Source organism: Mesitornis unicolor, unplaced genomic scaffold (genome assembly GCF_000695765.1).
Source record: "Mesitornis unicolor isolate BGI_N332 unplaced genomic scaffold, ASM69576v1 scaffold7878, whole genome shotgun sequence".
NCBI lineage: Eukaryota > Metazoa > Chordata > Aves > Mesitornithiformes > Mesitornithidae > Mesitornis > Mesitornis unicolor.
In genome coordinates, this window is record NW_010199721.1 from 2,272 (window position 1) to 15,349 (window position 13,078).

A 13,078-nucleotide genomic window follows, 5' to 3' on the forward strand; every position below is an offset into this window, starting at 1 on the left:
ACCCTGAAATGTCCTCAAGTGTACTGTTGCAAGTATCTAGGGAAAATGATCTTGAATTAATTTATGAATAGTTTTAATAGTGGCCTCTAGCTAATGTGGGATTTTTCTTCCAGTTATCTCTTTATCTTTATGTGGTTTACAGGCTTGGAGATATAACAACAATAACACTCCAGTATAATGATAGGCAGGAGTGCAAATTGGTGTACTCTGTAATCAGCAAGACAACTAAATAGAAAGCTAATGTGTACCACATACTTAAAAAAGTCATTTTCCTTTGATATTTCCCTCCAGGTAGTTTCTTGTTTCATGTGGGCTGGTTGTTATCTAGTATTTTCTCTGTATTATACCTATACTTACTATGCGTAATATCTGTGTTTTATCTTTTTTTTTCTTTCTAATCTCTCTTTCATAACTGTGTCCACTGCAAAGAAAAAGAGCATGTGGCTATGATTCTTTATTAATCACAGAATCACAGAATCACAGAATCGCTCGGTTGGAAAAGACCTCCGAGATCATCACGTCCAGCCGCTCCTGTCTACCCCCTAAACCATATCCCTAAGTACCTCGTCTACCCACTCTTTAAATACATCCAGGGATGGTGACTCCACCACCTCCCTGGGCAGCCTGTTCCAGCCTCTGACAACCCTCTCAGTAAAGAACTTCCTCCTTGTCTCATTCCTACCTAGAAATAGAATCCACATCTGAGCAGGAAAGTAATCTGGGCAGGCCAGTTAATTGAAAACACTAGAAAACCTGAAAAATCACAATGAACACCTCTTCCCAAACCAATGTCTTCATTCTGCTGCTTTTACTGAGGATGAATGGAAAAATCTTCAGGAATTCCTGTGATGTTCCCGTCGCTGTTGGCAATCGCTGGTGCACTGTCGTAAGGACCGGCCCTTACGGGAGACGAGGTGCCTGGGTACCTGCTGGTGGTCACTGGAGTGGTGTGGGACACCACAGAGTTTGGGTCTGAAACTGTTCAGTGGTATAGAGGAAATGATGTTTGGCCAGAGGGACTGAAATAGCATTATATTCCATGATATTTTTTCTATTTTTGTGGACCTACCGAAAGTACTGTTATACACTTAGAGCTGTGCATCTCCTGCACTGAAGTGTAGGCTCTGACAGATCTGTGCAAACATCTCCAGATGGTGATCAAGAGATCCTCCATCAAGCACAGCAGAACTCAGTCGAATTGTATGAAGGGTTAATGGGTTGAAATTGTGTTGGATTCAAAGAAAATGGCAGTTTCTCTTAGAAATTGATAACCCTGCTATCTCCTCGCCAATCAGATTTTATTTGCGCATTGGTATTAACTCTGTTTTCAAGATACCTTATGAGGGGATGGTTTATCTTGCTGAGACAAGTTTGTGTCTAGAAGGACATAAACCACAGCTGAGCATCTTTGGCATCATTTTGTGTGCATGTGTGTGTGTATGGATGGTGTGATTTTGAGACAGTGGTGGGAACTGGGGATGTGTGCTTGCAGACCGCAGGGATCGTGAAGAGCTTTGTGGGCTGTCCACCTGATTCTCATTTTGCTCCCCTTTCAGGGCTCCTGTATATATGGAATGGTTCAGAAGAGCCAGTGGCTGCCAGGTGCATGGCTTGAAAATTACATCGTCGTGAAATGGGGAGATATTTCAAGTCTTCTATTTTTCTGAAGCCTACATACTGAATACTCGCAGCCAGAAGTGGGTGATACATCGCTCATGTTTTTGTTACTGAAAAGTGCCTGCGAAAGAGGATCTCCTTCCTCGAATGTCTTGCAGGAGGGGAGATCAGAAATAGCTACTTACTTTTAAAAACTTGCACAAGTTTGTGTTTCCCTCCCCAAGAGAAAATGTTAAACCCTATCTATAGAACATAGTTGTACTACTACAGTTATATTTATGTAGTTGAAATGGTTATATCCCATTTGTGTGCATACAGTTGTAACAGCAGAAGATGCATTATATTTCTAGTAAGGACGCTATGTTGATAAGGGATATCGAGGAGCTAAGTAATTATTTCAGATGTTTGTTTTCTAATGAAATACTGGGGATAGATAGGAGCCAACAATATGTTATTATAGAATATATAAGAAAAAGGTGACGTTTATCAAGTACCATTAAAACAACAATAGAAATGAGCAGAGGTTTTATTCATTGATTTAAAAAATACACACATCAGAAAGTAACATGAATATCTTTTTAAGAGGAAAGTAAATGATGAAATAATATGTTAAGTGTACCAATCACTTTCCATACTGTTTCATTTGCTACTTATTATCTAATTAAATAATACCACACTGAAATTTAGCCTAGTTGCTTCATCAGTAATTCCACTAGACTTTGCTATAGCTCTTCAAGATATTTTAAATATTGCTGTGATGAAAATCTTAGTTTCTAAAATCAGTAGCCTGAAAATAGGGGGGAAAAAAAAGATAAAATTGCTGTTATATCTCAGATAACAAAAGTGAATACCATGCAGCCCAGCATCTTCATGAGAACATCTCATTTTACACTGTACATTAAAACAGCAGATTATATAGTAAGGCTCTTCCTTGGCTAATAAAAGCAGTAGACCCTCAACAGGTCGATCAGTGTAACTAAGACGACTATTTTGCTATTTTAAGTTTTAGTCAAGTTTTGACTAAGTTTTATGTATTACTGAATGTCTTCATTGTGAGACATATAATCCGAGCCTCCTTGCTGCTTCAGAAATTCTGGGCCCCTTTTTATTAGGGAAAGGGTAAAAGTTGAGTTTGTTATAGGTTGGCATGCATTTTGTAGAAGAAAGATGTTGATGTGTCCAAACTGCTGAAGTGGCTGATTCCAGAGGAGGCTTTTGGCAGGCGCTGGAAATGTTGCTGCTGTTCTCTTTGCTGAAACTGTTCAACGTGGTTGAACTTCCCAGTTGACCAAGCATGGAGAGTTCACTTGCTCCTCCTAATTCCTTGGGTTGCAATGTGCTGTTTCCCTTTGAAATCAGTTTCTGATTGTCAAAACTGCACGGTCCGTTCTTGCAGTGGGAAGGATCCTGGGGACCACCTTGCCAAGGGCCTTGCATCAGGCGGTGAATGCCCAGGTGGGTGCGCCATGGCGAGCTGTCTTGTTTGTTGCCACTGCTGGTCATCTCCAGGCTGACCTTTCTGATGGGAACGTGTTCTGTAAATGACTTTGACCTTCTGACTTTTTTATTAATTAAAACAGCATTGACCATTGATTCTGGGAGAACAGATTCACGTTCACCTACAACAGAAATGCATATATACACGTTACCATGGTGGCAAAAATTAAGGGTGTAATTTCTGTGGGACATACTCAACTGAAGAGTTTTAACAGATGAGTTTTTGTACTCTTCCCATCTGTGGCTGAGAGTAGTGCAAGTTCTTTTGATGCCAGGTTATGGAGTAGAAATACTGCATGCTCAGTTTTGCAGTTCTGAGGACATAAATGGTACCCTAGGTTTAGTCAAATGAAAATGGGTATTTATCAAGCCAATCAATCTAACTGGTACTCTAAGACTCGTTAACATCACAGATTGCGAGTTTACTGTCAGTAATTAATTGCTTGTAAACAAAAATTCTTAAGGTGAGCAGGGACTTGCTCCTTGTGTTGGTAGGTGCTGTGATTTGAAAGACAAAAATATTCTGTTTGATTCTGTTTGATGTTTGTATTGACAGCTTCAAAATACTGTGGCCACTTCTAGATGAAACAAGTGTGAATGTCTTTCTTCTTTTTCTTAATGAGGGAACATTAACATACAGGCTTGTATTTTAATATTTTAATGCAATTTTAGTATTGTTGTCACTATAAATGCTGTAAAGTAAACAGTTTATCACACTAGTGATCCCTTAGAGGAAAAATGGTATCGTATAGAATACCACGAATTGTACAGAGCAGCTGTAACAGTGGGAAGGAGTCTGGTCAGGATGAAAGTTGCTGTTAGAAATGTATAAGATATTAGGGATAGAAATGCTAATGCTACTTTAATTACACATAGCAGCCATCAAATTACTGAGCATGACTGGCTTTCTATGCCTTGAAAATGGATAGAAACTGAACCATTACATTAAAGATAAACAGTGCTGTTGATGTTGCACATAGTAATGAAATACTCTCCTGTTAGTAGAAATGTAGTTTAAAGTAGAAGTTGTGCAAAATGCTGACCTTATTTACAGGCTTGGGTTATAGGAACTGTGTCTGTTGCAGTAGGAGTTATGAAGTGTATTAAAGTGAAAAAAGTAGATGTAGAAGAGTGCTGATTATATTCTGAAACAGAATACTTGAATAGCCATTTTAAAAGAATTGTAACCCTGAATTTGAAATGAAGCTATTTCGAGTAAGATGCTCATTTTAAAAAACCCAACAGCACACCCCCCCTTTTCTAACTCTTTCATACCATCTTTACAGGGAAATACTTGAAGATGTCAGACCCAGCTGATTTACTGGCAGTAAATAAACCTGTACAACATGGCTTCAGGTAAGGAGGGGCTTTGAAGACTCCTTGGCTCCCACTACAATGCAACAGTGAGAATCAAAGTTATGACTGGGCTTTATCCAGGAAATAAAGCTGAGCTTGGGTGGCTACAAAATTCCACTTGCAAAATAGATCCCTTTGTGTTCTGCAGAACAGCACAGTATAGCAGCAAGCTACAAAAAATAGGGCTTGTTCCCTGTATGTGAGGAGGAACTGAGAGACTGAGGCGATGCAGCTTTGCACGTTCTTGTGGGTGTAGTTGTACTCTGGGCTGAACTGGCATTGATAGGCAAATCAGGTTTTATCTTGAACCTTATGAAATGGTTGTCAGAAGAACTGCGATCTGTCTTGAGTTAATCAAGGGTTGCAAGTAATGCATCTAGTCCAGTTTTAATAGTCTGGACTGGGTTTGACTTCAGGTTTGATTTGCTTCCTTGGCTACAGGTGCGGCACACAAAATTGAGCAATGACCTCGGATAGAAATGTGAGAGTCCTGAACCACTGAGTATTGAATTAACACACATTCATCACACTCTAAACTTCTACAGAAAGCTTTAATTAGACAGATACCTGGTCTGCTGCTTGCTTTATTTTTTTAAAATTGTGCATAATAGCTTTGTCACAGGCTTGTTTCCCATTTGGCCCTTTTTGTATGCTGTCATTGTAAGATAGATACTTTTAAGGTTCCGGAGTGACAGAAGTTAATCTTATTTCACGTTCGCTTGGGAAATGCTTGGGAGAGATTTCTGCAGTCAGAGCCCCAGTGTTTATTCTGTTGTGACTGCATGCACCGAATGCTCCCACTTAATTCCTAAAGTAAATACTGGTTTTCAGCTTCTTAGCCAATAAATAATGAATACACTGCTGTATTATCCCCCAGCCGGTGACTTTCAAATCTTATCGTGCTCTCTTTGTTCTCAAATAATCAGGAACAGGCAGAAGCATGAACGTGGCTGTGTGTATTGAGGAAGGAACAGAAGAGAGTCGTTTTCAGGTGACTTCTCAGTTACTAACCCACCAGTCAAGAACCCAGAGAAGTGAGAGGATCTTGAGTTCTGTTTAAAGGTCCACAACTTCATGACTCTGGCAAGCAGGTAGTGACATAGAAAGCTAAAAGTCCTCAAGAAGACTTGGAGTTACAATTCCAGCTGTGGAGCAATAAACCTGAAATCCTCAAAAATCCCTGTGGTATCATGGAAGGACAGCTGCTCTGTCCAGGAGAAACAATTTGGGGTTTTACTAGTTAGAATAAAGACCTTTGGCAGGGGTTTTTAAGACCATGAGGGTCTGAAGGTGCCCTCCTTCCATGATGCTTGAATCTCATGAGGTTTTTGTGTCTGGCCTCTGAGGTTTGTGTGCATCTGTGGGGTTGTGGTGGTGCTGTCCTTGTTGTCCCCTTCCCAGCCCAGCCATAACCTTATGTTTTAGGTAGGGAAACAGTTTGCTGCCAGTACAAAACCCTGATACATCTGTGGACTGCCTTTTGGTAGTAGCTGGAATTGCTGGACAGTTTAAGCTCGTAACTTTAGGAGTGTATTGCAGTAGGCTATCTTGATATGGCAGTGTTCATTTCTGCTTGGCATATTCTTGGAGACTGCTGCATCTAACAGGTTCAAAAAGCTGAGCTATGTAATAGGTTTTCCCAGCTTCCAAACCATAGGAATGTTTAACATCAACTTTCAGGACATTGAAAACTCAGTATAACAAAAAAACCTCAAACTTCAACTGCTTCTAACAGTAACATTAATCCTTTCCACACAGGTTATTTGAAGGTAAAAGTTCAGTGCAGTAGGTTATGTGGTTTTGTGAATGTTCTGGGTTATGTGTATGTATATGAAAATATTTTTATGTGAACTTCCAGCCCTACTAAATTTTAAACTTCCCAGAAACTGTGCAGTCCAACTTTCTTATGTAATTTCTTGAATCTTTAAACAGTGTCCTTGCAAAAAAATCTGTGCTGATTATATTCATTATATCTGAAGCTTCATTTGAATTTAATCTGAATGCAGACTCCTGTTTCCTTTCTTTATCTGACTTATATTTTTGCTATAGCTGATTAGATGGGCTGTTTTGTCTTCAAGTTAGTTGCCTTTTCAGACCTGATAAAATTAGCTTGTGTCTCTCACCCCTTTCTCTTCCCCCGCCCTCTCTCCCCCCTCACAGAGGTTTAAGTTCTTTTAACTGAAAAATTTCGAGACATTTGGATGAAACAATACTGAAGAAGTACGTCTGTTGTGTAGTTCATAATTCTTTGTTTTTTCAGCTGTTTTGATGATATAATCTGACACAGCCAAAATCTAGAACTGCTGAAAAATGTAGAGAAAAATGTAAAGAATGAAACAACTTATGTTCTGCATTTGTTGAGCTAAATACTAATATGGGAGGTGAACAAGGCATATTTTTCTTATTGCAATTAAATTCAGAAGACAGCTTCATTAATTGACTTCGTATTCTCAATCTCATTTTAACTTGGAAAATAAATGAAAATATGTCACTGTAATATTGTAAGCAGCAGTCTAACTACAAACTTTAACATATTTGTAAGTTTGTTTTATAAAATCTGTCTGGCATAGCAGGTAGGTGAGTGATACTACTTGGTTTTTCTATTTATGCACATTCCAGGCAATATGCAGTGAAAACACTTTCAAAACAGGACCTCTTGTTTAAAGCTTGTATCTTAGCTACCCACTACGACTCGAAGCAGGAGTTATTCTTTAACAAAACCCCAACTTGTGCTAGTCACTTAGTATCTGCTATTGCTTCCCGTAGGACACATCTCTTCACACAGATAAAGAAGAAAGGAAAAAGAGACAGAAGACCCAGAACTGCTTGTTCTGATGGAGGAATTCAAGAGAGCAGAAACGTTACAGGATACATTGCACAAATACCCTGGTGATAGACATGAAGTACATGGCTCCGGTTTGTCATTTAAGTTTAGAATTTTACTTTACTGGCATAAACCCTGTAAAACCTTACCTCAAATAAGTTAATCTGCTTCAAATTGATGTTCGTGTTCCACTGCTGTGAAGCTAATTGATACAAACATAAGACCACCTTTCAGTGAAATGAATAAAAAGCCAAAATGACAGAAAATGAATTAACTTTGTACCTCTCTTGAAGCTGAGCATAAAAAGAGCAAAACTAGGAGTTATTAAAGATTTAAAGCAATAGTCTTTACATTTGCATTGTTTCCTATAAGTATAAGCATACCTGTTTTAAATACAATAATGTGCGATTGCAGTTTTTGCTTCTGTTTTATATGGTCATACTGCTCCTCAAGTAAGCTTACATCCATCTTGGTTGGCTGCTTATCACGATCTGAAACCTGTTGCTCTGAGGTATGAGTCACTGAAAAAATACCAATCATGTATTTGTAAGCTTTTACCATCTGTTCCAACAAGGAAGAAAAAGTCATGCAGAAGCAGGACCTTTCCTTCATTGTGTTAACAACAAAAAAAAAGCAAATCAAGTATGGAGCATCTGAAATCTTCCTAAATGAAGAAGTAACTTTCTTCCAAGTATGGTGACTTCTCTCGGGAGTTGCGTGGTCTGCTCTGAAGTTGTGGACTTCAGTCTGCTTGTCTTCGTGCACTGCGTCTGGAGCTACTGCATGCAGAGCTCATTATACCTGGATAGCTGGATTTAATGTTGACTGAAGGCTGTGAGCGTATGAAGCTCGGCCAAAAAAAACAGTGAAATACAAAACCTCATTGAGCACAGTCAGGTGCACAAAGGGCTGGGTAATACTGGTTTAGGTAGTAATGTTAATTCTTAAAGGGATGCTGTCATGGTGACCCCCCCAAGACAGAGGCTCCACCAGGGAATTCTTCAGCTTTCTTTCCATATATTTTGCATCTTCTCCTCTCCACTTTCCCTTCCTCAACTTGCATCCAGTTCTGCTTATTGGGACAGTGGGGTGGGAGGGGAGGACTGAAAACCTTAATAATTTTGCACTTATTGCTCAAATAAAAAAAGTTATTTGGTCAAATAATAATAAAAAAGTTATTTGCTTTAAGAATATGTTAAAAGTACTCAGGTCTGGTGTCAGAGTCAAAATAATGTGTGCCAAAGGCACTTGGAACTGGGAGGCTGGAGGTAGGAATGCCTTACTCTCACTTATTCAATTTTTCTGCCTTTCTATAAAATTAAATAAAATATAGGAGTAATCATTGCCTTACTGGGAGCTGAACAAACTCTTCAAATGCATGATGTGCCACATTTTAAAACTTACCATGCATGTTACAGTATTATCTAATAATAACACACAAAAAAATTAAAAAATAAATGGCTTTTGATCATATCAAGTAAAGCACAAGACTACGTGTGGACTGCGAACTGCAAGTTTCTATCTCTGGAATGGGTCCATCTGATTTGGGCCCAAGAGAGTAGTGTGTGAAAGAATAATACAGTTAAACAGTAGTTTTAATATAATTGTCCATCTGCTAGGTTTCTTGCAGTGAAAAACATTGTATAAAAACAGTGTGAAAGGGCAGCGTGTGGCAAGAATGCTGCTGTGCTGTATTTTTCCAGTTGCTGGCAGAAATTTGCATTATAAATGATTTACTGATTCAGGCTCAGATCCTGCAGATCTTGGGAATCATTTGGAAGTTGTGTGTACGCAGGTGATGTCTCTGGTTCTGCAGTAAGGCTCAGCAGGCCAAGGTGTGAAAGTCTGCTGTAATTCACTTATTAATAATTGCTTTTGGCTTCCCAATATGCCTGTGTGTTGCAAATCATGTTGCCTACCTCAACTGCAGTCTTTTGCTGCCTTTGCCAGGGAAAGAACAGTATATACAATACTTTGTCACACGCTGTAGATACTCCTCACGTTTGCTTCTCTCTTGACCCTGGAGAAAGCGTGTCTCATGTTAAGTTTTTCTGACGTATAGTGGCCTTTGGTAGATCTACTTTGATATCCAGCCTTCAGCTGTGATAAACACCCAGTGCTCTGGAGAAAGGAGTACCTCAGTTGCTTTGTTTTTGTGGTGTTCTGAGTTGTTGGCACGTGGAGTCCTCCTTTGGACCTTCAGGCACTTGGTTTATACATTGGGGCAGGAGATTTAATTAACCTCGTAACAGTTTGAGCTGGCATTCAATACAAACAGTATTAATGGTCATAAAAGTTACCCAACCTTTTAAAAATTCCAGTCACACTGTTTGACTCGGTGACCTCCTGTGAAAGTAACTTGTGCAACCTGACTAGGTGTTGTAGAAAAAATTACTGGGATAGCATCCTTGAACATGAAATGCAGGCTCTGTCTTAAAAGATGTACATTCTCATTAGAAGAGCATTTAAAGTAGAATGAGTTTGTATCTGATTAGAAATTATTATTGATAATTAAATGCACCGAGTTGTGTGGTGTGGTTGACACTGAGGAAGGAACTGATACCATCCAGAGGGACCTGGAGAGGTGGGCCCATGCCAACCTCGTGAAGTTCAACAAGGCCAAGTGCAAGGTCCTGCACCTGGGTAGGGGCAATCCCAAGCACAAATCCAGACTGGGCGGTGAATGGCTCGAGAGCGGTCGTGAGGAGAAGGACCAGGGGGTGTCAGTCGATAAAAAACTCGACATGAGCCAGGAATGTGCACTTGCAGAAGGCGGCCAACTGCATCCCGGGCTGCATCAGAAGAAGTGTAGCCAGCAAGGTGAGGGAGGTGATTCTGCCCCTCTGCTCTGCTCCTGTGAGACCTCACCTGCAGTGCTGCGTCCAGTTCTGGGGCCCCCATCACAAGAAGGACATGGAGCTGTTGGAGCTGGTCCAGAGGAGGCCACGAAGCTGATGAGGGGCTGGAGAACCTCCCCTACGAGGACCAACTGAGAGAGTTGGGGCTGTTCAGCCTGGAGAAGAGAAGGCTCTGGGAGGACCTGATTGCAGCCTTCCAGTTCCTGAAGGGGTCCTACAGGAAAGCTGGGGAGGGACTTTTTACAAGGGCAGGTAGTGATAGAACGAGAGGGAATGGTTTTGAACTGGAAGAGGGGAGAATTAGACTGGATATTGGGAAGAAATTCTTGACTGTGAGGGTGTTGAGACACTGGCCCAGGTTGCCCAGGGAAGCTGTGGATGCCCCCTCCCTGGCAGTGTCCAAGGCCAGGTTGGACGGGGCTTTTGGCAAAGGGCTGGTGGGAGGTGTCCCTGCCTATAGCAGGGATTGGACTGGGGGAGCTTTAAGATCCCTTCCAACCCAAACCCTGATGTGATTCTATGATTATTTGTACTATACCATTCCCTTGGGATCATGGAGAAGCCATCACATTTAGTTACACAAATGCATTACACCAGGCAGTCTCTTCCCAAATGGTCTCATGGGTAAGCAGCAAAACCAGAAATTGGGAGAAGAAACCAGACGCCCTGTGAAATGAAGTGAACGGGTCCAGGTGTAACCAGGAACAGGATCACTGTTTGTTTTGCTGAGCCAATGCCATATACCTTGCAGTTTGTTTCCTTTGCAGAGAAAGGTTGTGAACAGGCATCTTGATGAGTCTCAAGAGGTGTGTGTGTATATATTTGTACGTATATACGTGCTTGTGTGTGTATACTTTGCTATCAAGGTGTGTGTATGTCTATATACACTCACACGTGTGTGTTTTGTGAAAAATTTGCAACCAGGATATGATTCATAAAATGAGTTGCAGGTCTAATCTACACGATATCACGAAGTACATAGGGTTAATTGTGGTTTTGATGTGTAGTGAGCTGATGTAACTCATCCTTGTTATGCCACTGACATAAACTTGGAAATAGATTTTCTGTGTGTTCTGTTCTTATACCATAGTGGAATAACTTCATTTGTACCCCTAACCTGTTTAGGTATTAATAATAAAAATAATTAAATTTTCATATTGTCATACCTAGAGACAAAATTATGACTTCTGTTTCTATCAGTCAGTCGTTCAGTCTTCTTTAAATTGAATTACTTGGACCTGCAGACCACTGTATACTTTTAAAGTCTGCAGCAGGTGGCACTATTGGAGTGGTATGACTCTGTTTGCCTTAGTCTTAGATGTTTGAGGCCCCATTTGGCTTGTAAGTTGCTGAGGAATAGAAGCAGTCAAGCCATTTCCTAGCACTGGCACACATATTTCCTAACAGTACTGTTGGCTTCGAAAATTTACTGCCGTGATTACATTTGTGTAAAAACTTGTCTTTCTTTAATTGAACAAACTCCTGTCAAAAATGTCACCTACGAGTGATTTTTGTTTGATTATCCACTGAAGTCTGAAGTGCCATATTTCCCTCAAGTCTGTTCTCCCATCACACAATGGAAGCAATTCTTCATTTCCTTGAGGCAAAATAAAATTTGAGAATACTTCATAATCCGAAAGCAATGGCTTTTAGAACTTGAAGTAGATGTTTACTGCCCTTGACCTTGGTTGCAAAATCTAATTTAAAAAGATGCAACTAATTTTATCACATACTAATTAATTTGTGAGTAGTAAATTAGTTTTTTATTTAAAAAAACTGTTTGGAGGACCTTATAGGAGTAGTTGTTGATTTAAAGATAATTAAAAATGCTTAGAATGGTTAACTGACTGAATGCATTTCCTGTAACACTGGATTTTACTGCACACCTGGGACCAGAGGTATATGTGATTATTCATGTTGTTCTTGTGCAGAATTATAGACATGCCCAACACCGTTAATGCAGGTTAAGATAGAATACAAATATCCATAGATTTTAACTGGCACGGAGAGGGAAAATCAAAGTTGCTGTGATAATTCCCTTGCTCTATCTTTCTATAGTGTTTGGGTTGGTTTTTTTTTTAAATTATTTGAATGCAGTCTTGAAGAGTTGGAAAGTGACTATTTTATTGTTAGAAAATGTAATAACAAAAAGCAAGGTAGAAACAGGCTGGCTACTATTATTTGGGTTCCAGACAGTATTAGTGGGATCAATAATAATTGTTTAGTTTTTAATGAGATTTTTGATAAGAGCACATATATTTCTATCATTCGAAAGCACAACTTAAAAGCATGCCACAGTTAGAGACTGGCTAAGTAGTCCAAGCACAGGATTTTCTTTTGATGCAAGATTATGTTTTGGTGCTCTCTGCGTCTCCATGGTAAAGGGATGAAGGAGCCTATGATGCAAGGTTTCATTGTGATCTCGAGATGTTTCTTCTGATCAGACCTTTCATGTGGTTTCGGACACAAAAGGTTTGAGTGTGTCAAAGGGAGGGTGGCCCAGCTTCAAGTCCCTCTGAAGGTTTGGTGAGCGTGGGTCGTATGTAGTCCACCTTCACATTTCCTTGACAGTATTCTGTTTTCCCTTTTTTCCCTTTGGGATCTTTACGTAAATATAATTAGGTAGTGTCTGTGTATGTAAGTATATATCAATATATCTGAATATCAAAAATGAATCAGGAATGTTATTTTGTTAGCTGGTCTGAGAAGGTTGCCTGGTTAGTACAGGCTGTAAAATAGCTTCCCAGCTATTTTATTCCACAGATCCCTGTGGTTTGCAAAATCTCACAAGGGTTTTTGCAGAACACTGGTGTTCCCGGAGTGAAGTAGAAGCTGTAGGAAGCTCCAAATTGCTCCAGTCCAGCAGTGAGCTCTGGCATCTCTGATCCTACGCTCTGCCTGAGTGGCTGTAAAGGCTTAGATCAAG

At 40.0% G+C, this 13,078-nt stretch overlaps 1 protein-coding gene across 1 annotated transcript; it reads right to left on the reverse strand.

Moving 5' to 3' along the window:
• Positions 1-2,651: 2,651 nt before the first annotated feature.
• LOC104535212 lies at positions 2,652-7,906 on the reverse strand. Its single transcript, XM_010189533.1, is given in 3 exon segments — positions 2,652-2,726; positions 2,728-3,236; positions 7,678-7,906. Coding segments are annotated over 3 exon segments (813 nt in total).
• Positions 7,907-13,078: the final 5,172 nt, after the last annotated feature.